The following is a 13,723-nucleotide window of genomic DNA, read 5'->3' as shown; positions in this document are numbered from 1 at the left end:
TTGCAAGATTGTAAAGAAGAAAACAACTGATTATAAAATGAAGTCTACACCACAATGATCCCACTAAAATACTTCAAAAGGTTCAACAAGTTCACTTTTAAAAAAGACAAGTTTCGCTGAACATTTTTTTATAGTACGAATTTCACAAAATTCAATGGAGTTAATTAAACCACCAATATTGGCTTTCATACAAGATTATCAAACCGAATTCGTAATGTTTGTAACTATTTCATTTTGAAATCAAATAAAACATGTGATTATATTTATTTCTATCCATATATAATTCATTTTTTAATATAAATTTCTATTATTATTTCAAAATCCATCTTCCACACAAACGTAGTTTTTGAATGATGAACACATTTTATTATACTTTGAACTATTGTTAGACAAATCTTAAATTTTAATTATGTTGGTACAATTTTTTTTACTTTTTTTTTAATTCACATCCCCTTAGAGCTGTTATTCGAGTCGAGCCGAGCCCGAGTAGTAGTGGTTCGAGCTCGATTTGTACGAATTTCGAGCTGGCTCGAGCTCGCTCGATAACATTGTCGAGTCGAATAACTAGCTCGAGTTCGAGCTCGTTAGCTCTATATTTAGCTCGAGCTCGGCTCGAGCTCGGCTCGTTTAACACAATCGAGCCGAGCTCGTTAAGCTCGAGCTCGAGCTCGAAATATTTACCATAGCAGCCATCTGTTCACTGCAAGTCTGTAACCATTCAGAAGATGCAAATTTGGCATACATATTTGTTGCTGAGTGGGGATTATGGATTTAATCCAATTTAGCAAAAGAGAAAAGATCAAGCAGTCCCACCAAAAGAGAGCATATGTAATTTTCTATCAGTCCAACAGTCAAAAGAGCCGTGTTTGACTTGGTATGAATGTCCAGCAACTTAGAAATGTGAAAATTACTCCTCTAAATTGATGAGAATTCACTTTGGCATTCATAGTACCTCAGCCGTGGCTGCTGATGAGAATTCACAAGTAGTCAAGTACTCATATTTTGTTCACTTACAACAAACATCAAAGCAATAATCAAGTCTAAAAGACAGCAAACAATAAGAGCTACAGAGCAACAGCAGTAGCAATTTTCTAAAATTTAGCCTTCATTTTGAGGAAGCTCAACTTCATGACACGTAAAATGTCTCGACAACATCCGATTGATCCTACAGAATAAAAATGTAAAAGTCATGATATTTTCTAAAAGTAAGAGCTACTGAGCTAAAAAAATGAAGTAGAATACCAAAGGACAGCAGCAGCAATTTCTAAAATTTAGCATTCTTTCAATTTTGAGGAAGCTCAACTTCATGATACGTAGATGACTCGGCAACATCAGATTGATCCTACAAAATAAAAATGTCAAAGACTCAAAGTCACGATATTCTCTAAAAATAAGAGCTATAGAGATAAAAGATGAAGTAAAATAATCAATTAACCACATATTACTACTAGAAAGTGTAATACACTTACACGAGACTTGGTTTTTATTCCATGAAGATTGCGAATCCAATTACTACCGCAAAGTAGCATTTGCACTGTCTCAACAGACATAGAAGCTCGCCGATCATCAATTACTCTTCCCCCAGCACTAAAGGTAGATTCAGAAGCCACAGTTGTAACTGGAATAGAAAGTAAGTCACTAGCCATCCTTGACAATATTGGAAACCTCCATCTTTCTCCTTTCCACCACCCCAAGACATCCAGATTAGCAGATGCGTCACAAGCATACCTACTTTCTTCTAAATAAATATCTAAATCTGATTTTTCAGGTGGCGCCTTGTCAATTTCACTAACATGCATTTGAAATTTTTCCTTGCCAGTAAGAATTGGAAGTCCAAGTTTCTTAACATTCCCCAGAGATTGAGCCGAAGAACTACTCACTTCCTTATGTTTACGCTTTACCGACTGCCTCGGTGGTTCCCCGGCATGGGAGGAGAAGTGAGTATCAACATATTCATTGTAAAGCTCATAAAGAAGCTGTTTAATTTCATCAATTTTCACAGCAGCTTCTTCCTCACCATAAATAATCGGAAAAGCATGATAAATGAGTACCATTTTGTACCTTGGATCAACAATAGCACCTAACGAAAGCACCACATTGGTTTCTCCCCAATATTTGTCAAATTTTGCTGACATGCTCAAAGCCATGGCCCTAATTTGATCAGAAATATCAAGAGCTTTTTCATTTAAAAGCTCTTTAATCCTATAAAGCTCCACAAGAAAGATGTTAGAAGTTGGATAGTCGGATCCAGAAATCATGTTAGTGATCTCATGAAAAATACCCAAAAATCGGCACACTTCTTCTACTTGCAACCACTCGTAATCACTTGGAACATAGTGAAACCCAGGGTCAATGTCCTCATATCTCGGGAAAACGTCCTTGAAGTCCAAAGCCGAAGCCAACATGAGATATGTGCTATTCCATCTAGTTGGACAATCTAGAATCAATTTCCTAGAGGGCAACTGTAGCTGTTTTGCAATTTTGGCAAATTGATTTAGGCGACCCTCAGAGTTGTTCAAGTACTTGATCCCCTCTCTAACAGTATCAATCACATCACCTAGTTGATTGAGGCCATCTTGCACTAAAAGATTAAGTATATGTGCACAACACCTCACATGAAAAATTTTTCCAGCAATACTTAACCTCTTTCTTAGAGAAAAATCCTCCCTAAGTCTCCTAACACAAGCATCATTATAAGAAGCATTGTCTACTGTGATGCTGGAAATTTTATTCTCGATCCCCCAATCAATAAAACATTTACTCAAAGCATCAGCAATAATTACTCCCGTATGAGGAGGTGGCACATTACAAAAATTCAACACACGTTTTTGTAACACCCAATCAGAATCAACAAAATGCCCTGTTACAACCATATATTGAATTTTTTGACCAGATTTCCATAAATCTGTAGTTATGCTAACTCGATTAGCACTCTTTAATACAGATTTCAGCTTTCTTTTTTCCAGTTGATAAGTAGAAATGCAATCCTCTTTGACAGTTTGCCGGGTAATCTTTTTATAAAATGGGGACACAGCTTTCATAAATTTATTGAATACAACATGATCCATCATAGAAAATGCGTATTCATGTGCAAGCACCATATGAGAAGCAAGCTCCCGTACCTTGGCATGGTCATATGAAAAATTTGTGATCGAAGTAATTCCATCAGATGGCCCTTCGGTAAAAGACAACACTTGCTGTTTCATCCTATTTTGCTCTCCCATTGCCATCTTCTTTTGTAAACATGCTTTTAGATGACGCTTGTGTTGAGATGTAGCTCCAGTTGTACTCTTGGCAAATAACTCCTTACAATGATTGCATTGCACCTTTTCTATTCCATTGTCTAACTTCACAATTTTCATATCGTCCCACACCGTTGATTTCTTTTTCCTTTGCTTTTTCTCAAAGGGCATTGCTGGTTCTTCATTTCCGCCATCACCTTTTTGCTCTCCTACTCCTTCTCCTTCATTGTCATGTTCTTCTATTATTTCTAACTCATCTTCAGTCATCTCATCCGGATTTTCTTCAATATCCAGTTCTTGATCTACTACTTCATTTAATTGCTCCATAGCAGGACTTGAAGATGAACCTTGGTGGGAATTAAGAGGGCTGTACATACCTATATATTAAGAAAAAAATTTAAGGCATAATTATAAATCAAAGGTTGCATGTCAAATTTCATTATAAATAAAAAAATTCCAATAATTTCAATTATCTATTACAATATGAAAAAATAATTACTGCTCATATTGAAGGCCAAATCCACTTGACACCAAGCAATCTACATAAACTGATTAAGCAATCAATTCATCTAGTTGGTCATGTGGTAGAAATAAGAGTTTATGAAAAATTGGATAAACTGATTAACAAAGAAACTAATGTACTGTAATGGACAAAATTTTTTAAAAGATTCAACCAGTCAAACATAAACTAGTCAACATCCACTATCTATAGGCTGCATATTTTTTTTCGTGTCATTTTCAAAGTTTCTTTTTGGTTTCTTTAGCAGCCCCTCCATGGAAAGGTTTTGTCAAATCTTCAAAATACTACCTGTCTCCACAATCTTTTAGCACAATATTTTAGCAAATATTTTGAGTATTGAAATCTGAGGCTGCTATGCAGAATCCTCGAACCATCATTAGCTTGCAAACTTTTCCTTGGAAGTCGTATCTAGTGTTAGTCCAAAATTCCTTCACAATTCACACACCATAAAAACTTCAGTATTCATGCATCCCTGTGACCTGCGTTACACTTGGTTCACAAACAGAAGCACGGTAACGGAGTACAGAATGGTGATCTCAATTTCACATTCATTAAAATAACAAAACCCACAGGCCACATCCGAATAACCCCTCAAAAGCACAATATTTTAGCAAAATACCAAAATCCCTAAATCCTAATTACCAAATGGAAGAAGATAATGCACCTTAATTTTTTTTTTTGGATCTCAGCTCTATATGTATGTAACTCCAAAATCAGAAATCAAGTACAGAAAAATACACGGGTTCACCAGGTGGCGGCTGGTGTTTGCGCAACCAAGGCGGTGGGCTGGTGCGACAGCCGACAAGTCAGCTCCTCTGAAGAGCGATTGCTGCTGCTCCTTGCTAGAGCCATTATCGATGGGTGAATGGTGATTTAGGGTTGACGCCTGACGGGCCAAAGTCTGGACGGAAGATATTAGAGCAGAGCCGAAGAGAGGGCCAAAGTCTGGACGGAAGATATTAGAGCAGAGCCCAGAGGTGAAGGCGGGAGAAGAATGAGCGAATGAAGAATTAGGGATTAGGGATTCGGGAGTTTGACTCTGGAAAACTGGAAGTATTTTACTGAAATAGCCATAATTAATGAATTGACATTTTTATCCCTCCAATTCGAGCCTTTCGGGTAGCCCGCGAGCCGAGCTCGGCTCGGCTCGTTTAATTAACGAGCAGTCTTTAGGCTCGAACTCGGCTCGTTTATTCTAATAAACGAGTCGAGTTCGAGCCTTAACGAGCCGGGTCGAGCCCGGCTCGCGAGCTGCCCGATTGGAATAACAGCACTACATCCCCTTTTAATTTCTTTCAATAATGTCAGTACCGTGCGCAGTACAGGTATTCATACTAGTAAAATAGTAATTAAAAGGACTAAGTCTACTCTGCACCCTCTATCTTGGACTACTTTTTTTTTTTACTTTGTTTCTCTAAAATTTAATTTTAAACACTTTACATCCTAAACTTATAATTTTAGACACTTTACACCCTAAATTTTCAAGTTTATCCTACTTAAGTACAATCAATGATAATGTTAGCAAAATTAACGGCATAAAAGACCTTGCAAATCAATGACAACGTGCTAAAAGTGATAAAAAAAAAGCCAAGGTATTGCAGTTAAAACAAAATGATATATTGTTCTTAATTCACACCGTCCTTTATCTAGTTAATTTTACTAATACTATTAGTAATTTGGACCATACAAATCAATGTCAATGTACCGAAAGTAGTCCAAAGAAGCCAAGATGGTAGCTAGAATAAAATAACACATTGTCATTAATTTTCATTATCCTTTACCTTGTTAGTTTGCTAACATTATCATTGATTGGACTTAAAATGAGATAAAGTTGATAGTTTAGAATACAAAGTGTCCAAACTTGAGAGGTTAGGGTATAAAGTATTTAAAATTGAAGTTTAAAGTGCAAAGTGAAAAAGTGGCACAAGTTTGAGACTACAAAGTGGAGTTAATCTTAGTTAGAAACGTTTTTGAAGATTATATATATAAAAAAATCTCATAATCATGTTCTTCTTCGTGAATCTCCCCAAGAACAGCGAGGTTAATAACAATCTAGTTAGAGATTTAACATACAAATTTTAATCATCCAGCTACGTGCTAAAGAGTTACTAAAAAAGAAGCAAGTAGGTCTTTTCACTCCTTTTTTTATAAAAAAATTTTCATTAATGTCTTGCTGGAAATCGTCCAGCTCGAATTGATTTATATCACTACCCTAATGATAGTTTAAACATGCACTAGAAATTAAGATCTATAACTACAATTTAACAGATATAATAGATCTGAAAAATTGTCAATTAATCTAAAAAATATATGAGAAATTTCTCACTTGTCTTCTAATAAATAAATCACTGCAGCTCCCATCTATGCATGTTGTAATCGCCAGATCTGCTAATCAACAGTTTGAAACTCCAATAATGATGATGAGATCTATCGAAATAGATTCAAGATCCAAAAAATTTCACATCTGACAACCAATTCTGAAACAAATTTAGATGTAACAACAAAATAAGAAAAAAAAATTCCTAAATCCCCAGAGAAATTTCTAGAAAGAACAAAAAATTCTCACTAGGAATTCCTAAGAAAAATAAAACTAAGAAAACTTAGAAGATACTTTATTAGAAAAATAAAAATAAAATAAAATGAAATTCATGGGAGGGAGACCATGGTGTGGTCTCTCTCCCTAAGGGAAGGCTTTTGGAAAGAGTAGAAGAAGAAGAGAAAAATTGGAGAAGTCTTTTCACTCCTTTTTAATTTGGCATTAGTTGAATTAGGATAATTTATAATGTAAAACGACAAATTCTACAAATCTATTGTACATATAGCTAACATAAATATTGTATTCAAAATTATTAATTTGTAAATATTATTTTTATTAAATAAGGACAAGTCTTTTATGCATTGTTAGTATAAAAAGTAGTGGGTCTAGATGCATGACATATATATAAAGTTTGGTATTCAAATTCAAATTAAAATGATGTGGCATACATTTAAACCGGTTAATATATACACTGATGGTGTAGAAATGACTAATTCTAAGTAAAATCACAAATGCAATATTCCGATGTCACAATTATAATATTATATTCCACTATCAATATTACAAGGAAACCAAACCCAACTAAAGAATTTTTTTTTTTTTTGGATAAGTTGGAGGTCTTGAATCTAAAAATTCCGACTTACAATTCCTCCTACTTGCCACTCAATACACCTAGCTAAAGGTAGTAAGACCAACAAAGCATGAATGATGTTTCATCACAAGAGGCATGAATCTTGTTCTTCTCATGCATTACATAAGCCTCATTTGTACATTATTGTTTCTCTTTTTAAGTTTAGCTTCATTGAAGATTAATTTAAGCAAAAATTTAATTGTAATTTCCATAGCATATAAATTGAAGATCATGTATGAAAATATAAAGGCAAAATCATCAAAATAAAAACTTTCTTTTAACTGGGAGAAATTAATACAACTATTAAAAAATAGACTACTATCTTTGCAATTAAATTCTGGACAAATAATTGAAACGATTAGTATAGTTTACCAAACATATGACCTTCAGAGCTGAGTTATTATCAATGTGATTAGAAAGTGGGTGGCACGCATACATGTCTCTACTCTCTAGAAGCCTTTTGGGACTGGAGACATCTTGAATAAAGTTTGGAGGGAAGAAATTAATTTTTTGCGCAAAAAGATACTGTGGAGACTTTTATGAGCGTATTATATGACCACCCAAAAAAAATTTTATATTCATTTCAATTCTAACGAAAAGCTTTTTGCGTTTGTTGTGTTGTTGTTGTCCTATGAATTCCTCCAAAAGGCGAGTCTTCTCAACCGAACCTTGAAATTTGCACGATTTATACAATCATTGATGTCGACACAAAAGCGAATATTTTCTTCGATAGGCGCACGCGTTGTTGACAATTCTAGCATTTATTTTTACTAATATGATGATAAATGAATATTTTCATTAGCAAAATGAATGGAGCAATTAAAATTCTCTGTTTGGTCTTGACTAATAAGTATCCATCCCCCCAACTACCTTATGACTAAAATGAAAAAACACATCGATCAGAATATCCCAATGGTGGGAGTGGAATAGGAAATATTCTTGAATTAAATTCTTGTGGTGGATGATTGAAGTATTTTGAGATTCTCAGACTATCAAATAATAAATTTGTCAATCGTTTTGTTTTCATTGAATATGAAACGCTAACCACTCTATAAGATTTTCTTAAAAGAAGAAGAAAAATGTCCACAATAAATGTTTAAAAGAGATTAGGAGGAACTTAAATGAAATTTGTATGGAAATCAAAGGTTCACATGTCAACACCTATCTAAATCGTCTACAGTGGTCATATATTTTTTCCATTTAACTCATTTTTATTTTTATAAAGTTTAAGATCGAGGAAGGTTACTTTTTGATAAAAATCATATGGCACTAGTAGTAGAAAATACATCACTGGACATATCACAAAAACAATAGATTTGAAAGATGTAAAGGATTTAGAGATTAAAAAAAAAAAGATTTAGAGATACGCAAAGTAAAATATATTACATTATTAATTACTAACATATTTAAAATGATATCAATCTCTTTAACCCAACAAATGTCTGTGCATGTCTTCTCCCACCTGACTTAATGAATTACTGTTTCAACTCCATGTATCAACTTGAGATCTAACAAAATAGATCTCAAAAATATCAAAGTTTGACATAGTATAATATATATGTATAATATGAAATAAATGCTATATGATTGTTATTATATAAATATATGGATTAATATTTCCTACATTGACAGTGTATATGCTATTAGCATTGAATGATTGACAACTATGCAAAATTTGAATTTGAAATTCAACTTTTACATACATATCATGAATCTAACGATGATAGTGTATACACCGTCAGTATATGAAATATTTACTCTATATATATTGTATAAAATAAGTAACATATTATGTTGTTATGATAAAATAATGCAAATTTTGTTGCTAAACTTTAAAATAATGATTAATAAAAACTATTATCAGATCTATATAAATTGAAAAGATTGAATCAAATAAAAATACTAATGATATTGGGGTGGAACTAGGGCTGCAAACGAGTCGAGTCGAGTCGAGTTTTGAACTAATCGAGCCGAGCCTCGACTAAATTTTACCAAGCTCGAGCTCGACGAGCTGGTAATTTTCGAACTCGAACTCGAGCTCGAAAAAAATAAAAAAAAATTATTTTTATTTTTAAAAAAAAAAAATAAAATAATATTTTTTTTGAATAAATAATAAAATATTAAGGATATATCCGTAATTTCACTATGAAAATAAAAAAAAAAATATATATATAATATACGTAATTTTATTATTAAATAAAAATAAAAATAAAAAAAATATATATATATACTCAAGTTCGGCTCGCGAGCTTACGAGCTTAATATTGTGAACTCGAGTTCGACTCGAGCCGCTCGCGAGCGGCTCGATTCGTTTGCAGCCCTAGGTGGAACCAGTGCACCATGGGAGTAGTGGGTGGGTCTGAGGTCGGGGTGAGAGTTGCAAGAGCAATTGACGAGGCGAGGGTAGGGGGAACTTTTGCAAAATAGGGCGAAAGCTTCTCCCACCCTAAAATTACCTCGTTGTCATCCCTATTAATAAATCTAAGAGAGAATAACACTCTCATGAGAAGTTCTATGAGAGACTTTATTACTTACTAATAAAAAAAATCATTTGGGATAGGGAGGGAGATCAAATAAACTCCCGCCACTTTCTAAGGAAGATGCTGTTTTGTTTCAGAAGAGTGAGGAAGATTACTTGATTATCTCATTCTAGAGCAAGGTAGATCACAAGATCTATTGGAATATATAGTGCTTCTAACATATTCTTCACTAAATAAAGTTATATATATATAATCCGTATAAATTGACATGGATAATGCATGAAGTAACCCAGTAAGTAAGAACTCTATTGCACATACATAACACAGCTTGTGCATCTGGTTTAAAAAAAAAAAAAAAAGAAGAGAAAAATGCAGTTTTGGTATTCAAACTTTGACACATGAGTAGTTTTAGTTCCCAAATTTTGGACAAAAACAAATCCAGTACCCAAATCTTCAGCTTTTGAGCACTTTTAGCACCGTCAACGGTTTGTTCCCAAATTGGTACCAAAAAGAGTCACGTAATAGTCACATGTCCGGTAACTATTATATAAAAAAAATAAAAAAATGAAAAATATCCTTTTGATAAAATTATTGGTCCTTAAACTTAGTGTCAAAAGGATATTTTACTTGATAAAAAAAATTAGTTCTTAAACTTTGTAATTAGTGTCAAAAGGATATTTTACATGACTCTTAATGTCAGAAGGATATTTTATGTTTTTTGGCATTTTTTTTTATAATAGTTGCCAAACATGTGACTATCATGTGACTTTTTTTTATAGCAATTTGGAAAAAATCCGTCAAGGGTACTAAATGTGCTCAATAGTTGAAAGATTGGTACCAGATTTATTTTTATCCAAAAATTAGGAATTAAAATCGCTTATGTGTCAAATTTTGGGTACTAAAATTGCATTTTTCTCAAAAAAAAAAAAAAAAAAGAAACTACCGCATTATGTGCGCATGATATAGAGGGTAAAGTGCACCATTAATCTCCACGTTTTTCGAAATCTTAACTAGTCTGTTATACAATATTTTGTGTCAATTGACTCGCTAAACGTTTAAAAGTGGTCAATTCAGCCATTTCATCTATTTATTCAGTTAAAATAAATGGAACTCATGGTACATGAGCCACACGCTACATTTTGCGGAGCAGTTTTGTCGACTTGTACTTTTAGTCCTGTAGTTTCCAGATTTATTCATGTTATCCATGTACAAATTTTTATGAGTAATTTTGTGCAACTACTACTCCTACTTTTCTGCCAAACTATTAATTGTAATTGCGCTTTTCCTAAAAAAATGATATTATGTGTTGTGCAATATTTTGTATTATAGCCATTGTGTAATTTATTAAAGTTAAATAGGAGTACAACAGTAATCAATTTATCCTTGAGGAATAAGGTATACAATATGCAGCCACTTTCTGGTATCCTTCTAAAATCAGCTAAGACTTCCAACCAGGCTTTCTTGAGTTCTGGACTGGGGCAGGCCCAAGTCTAAAAAATTTAGGCTCAAGTGACGACCCTTTGGATAGATTCATCTCCAAAATCCTCAAAAGGGAAATCCACATTGATTCAGATAGTAGAGATTGCTTGGTGAAGAGTGGGCTTAGATTTATAAAAAAGAAAGTATCCATGACTTTGTTTATTAGAATGATTTTCACATTTGATCCTTAAACTAATTCTAAACTCTCATAGAGGTCCTAAAGTTGTATTTTAAACTTTTCAATTCCTATACCTTTTGGTGTATGAAAATATACTCGTCCAATCAGTAAAATGTGTGCTTTTCGACCAGAAGAAAACAACTTATAAGTTTTTAAAATGTTACAAAAGAGGTAGGGGTGGCAATTTCCGACACGACCTGAAAACACGACACGAACCTAACGCGAAATTAATGGGTTTGGGTTAAGATTTCGCGGGTTCGGGTCAGAATCGGATCGAACCTGATGAATCCGAAAAGAAGACAGGTCGAATTCGGGTCAACCCGTGGGTGACCCGATAACCCGTTTACAAATTAAAAATGATTTAATAAACAGAAAAATTATTTTATCTAACTAAACTAAGTTATTCTTTTTCCCCAAAGGCATTAATCACTTAATCCTAATGAATTTATTTAACTTGTGTGAAGTTAAAATTATTATATTTGGACAAATAATGTATTATATTATTTTTTACTTTTATACTGTTTTAATTCATTTTATATTTGGTTTGGGATAAAACACTTTTACGGTGTTTTAATTTATTTTAGATTTGGTTTGGGATTATTTATTTAAAATTTTATTACTTGATTATGTAATTAGTCTTGTGAAATTGGTTTTATTAGAAATTACAGTGGTAAATTAATAAATTAAAATTAAGTTTTGAGTCATTTCGGGTCGACCCGCCAACCCGAAATTTTTGAGTTCGGGTCAGGTATCCTGACCTGTTTTAGGTTGGCGGGTCAGGTTCGGGTCAGTGGGTTTTCTGTTATACCCAGGGTCTCAACCCGACCCACCAAACGATTTGGACCCGATTGCCATCCCTAAAAAGTGGGCATTCAATAATAGAGCAACCCTAAGTTTAACCACTCGTTTGGTTGCCACTCCGGAATGGCAATGACAATCACTATCAAAATCTCTTCAATCGAAATAGGCTTATGCTATTCCTTTTCAGGTGTTTGGTTTAGGGAAAGCAATGGGAAAAATTATTGATTTTCTTGTTTGGTTTATTCACAATCATCAATGGGAATGCAAATCCAATTCAACAACTATTTTCCTGTGAACAAATAAAAAGTTTTGTCCGACATAAACAAAACAAAATTTGTACATAAAATTAATACTACAATCATTAATATAATCTATATATATAAATATATATATGTACTGCAGGGAGGGTTTTTAGGACGGTTTGAATTTTTTCAAATTTTTATATATTCTTTCATGACTTTTGAATTTAACAAGTAAGAAGTGGCCCACTTATATAAGAATTTGATTTGAAATCTATTAATGTAAGCGTAAATAAAGAGGAAACATCACCAACCCAACTAAAAGTAAAAAAGTAAATAACAATATTTTACATTCAATTTAGTAATCCTAACTAAAAGGGCAAATTATATAGAAAACAAAAAGAAAATAATATTCATTGGTAATGGATTTTTTAAAAAAAATCAAGAATGGTACCATTTGTGAATCATTAATTACGAAATCACTAAATAAAAAATATAATACTACTAGCAAAAAAGAATTATGGATTTAAAGGGTTTGGGAGAATGGTGAAAGGAAAAAAATAGGAAATTGGGTAGCAAGGATAGGAAGCTAGAGGCAACCTATAGGCAAGGGAAAGAGAATAATAAGGAATTAAAGAGTGGTGAAAAGTCGAAAAAAGAAGGTGAACTACTACAAAGTTGGACGGAGAGATGAGAGAAGAAAAAATGGGATTGTGAAGATATGATAGGAAAGATGACATTGTATTAAGAGATCTGAAAGTCATAGAAGATAGTAGATAGCCGGTTAGTAGCTAAGAGAGGATGAAAATTGTGATAGTTTTTAATAATTTTAAAAATTTTAAAAACACATTTTACAAAGATTGTTTTAAATCTATATTAAAGTTTATGAATAACTTTCATTCTATAAGCACTCAACAATTTTAAAATTACAAGATGGGATAAAAAATATTCTAAAATTGAGGAAAATGAATTATTTATACGTTATATTTTCTATGTTAAAAATTTTGATATATGGGTATCACATGATATATTGATAAAAATTTTCTGTTGATAAAAAAAATTTAATATATTTTTTTTCATAGAATTTTGAATTTTCATGTCTTTTGAATTTAAAAAGTAAGAAATTGCCCATTTATATAAGAATTTGATCTGAAATCTATTAATGTAAAGGTAAATAAATAGGAAACATCACCAACCCTACTAAAAGTAAAAAATAAATAACAATATTTTATCTTCAATTTAGTAATCCTAACTAAAAGGGCAAATTATATAGAAAACAAAAAGAAAAAAAACATTCATTGGTAATGGATTTGAAAAAATCAAGAATAGTACAATTTGTGAATTATTAATTATGAAATCACTAAATGAAAGACAAAGTACTAATAACAAAAAAAAAACAAATTATGGATTTAAAGGGTTTGGGAGAATGGTGAAAGGAAAAAATAGGAAATTGGGTGACAAGGATAGAAAGCTAGAGGCTAGCTATAGGCGAGAAAAGAAGAATAGTAAGGAGTTAAAAAGTGGCAAAAAAATTTGAAAAGGGAAGGCGAACTACTACAAGGTTGGACAGAGAAAGAGGAGGAAAAAGAATGGGATTGTGGGGATATGACAGGAAAG

At 32.7% G+C, this 13,723-nt stretch overlaps 1 protein-coding gene across 1 annotated transcript; it reads right to left on the bottom strand.

Moving 5' to 3' along the window:
• Nucleotides 1-920: 920 nt before the first annotated feature.
• LOC113724471 (zinc finger BED domain-containing protein RICESLEEPER 2-like) lies at nt 921-3,658 on the bottom strand. The gene is made up of 3 exons (XM_027247371.2): nt 1,470-3,658; nt 1,243-1,342; nt 921-1,165 (listed from the first exon to the last, which is right to left on the bottom strand). Exons 1-2 carry the CDS (start codon nt 3,615-3,617, stop codon nt 1,283-1,285), a joined length of 2,208 nt encoding a protein of 735 aa, XP_027103172.2. The 5' UTR covers nt 3,618-3,658; the 3' UTR covers nt 921-1,165; nt 1,243-1,282.
• Nucleotides 3,659-13,723: the final 10,065 nt, after the last annotated feature.

The sequence above is a fragment of the Coffea arabica genome, chromosome 2c (assembly GCF_036785885.1).
Source record: "Coffea arabica cultivar ET-39 chromosome 2c, Coffea Arabica ET-39 HiFi, whole genome shotgun sequence".
In the NCBI taxonomy this organism is placed as follows: domain Eukaryota; kingdom Viridiplantae; phylum Streptophyta; class Magnoliopsida; order Gentianales; family Rubiaceae; genus Coffea; species Coffea arabica.
The sequence above is the reverse complement of the archived record's forward strand: the minus strand, read 5'-3'. Positions and strand labels throughout refer to the sequence as shown.

What these genes read in the sequence shown, in the direction of transcription:
- LOC113724471 (XM_027247371.2), bottom strand. Translation starts at nt 3,617, where the DNA reads ATGTACAGCCCTCTTAATTCCCACCAAGGTTCATCTTCAAGTCCTGCT. An exon ending in GAATAAAAACCAAGTCTCGT is followed by an intron (nt 1,343 to 1,469) that starts GTAAGTGTATTA and finishes TTTATTTTGTAG; the next exon opens with GATCAATCTGATGTTGCCGA.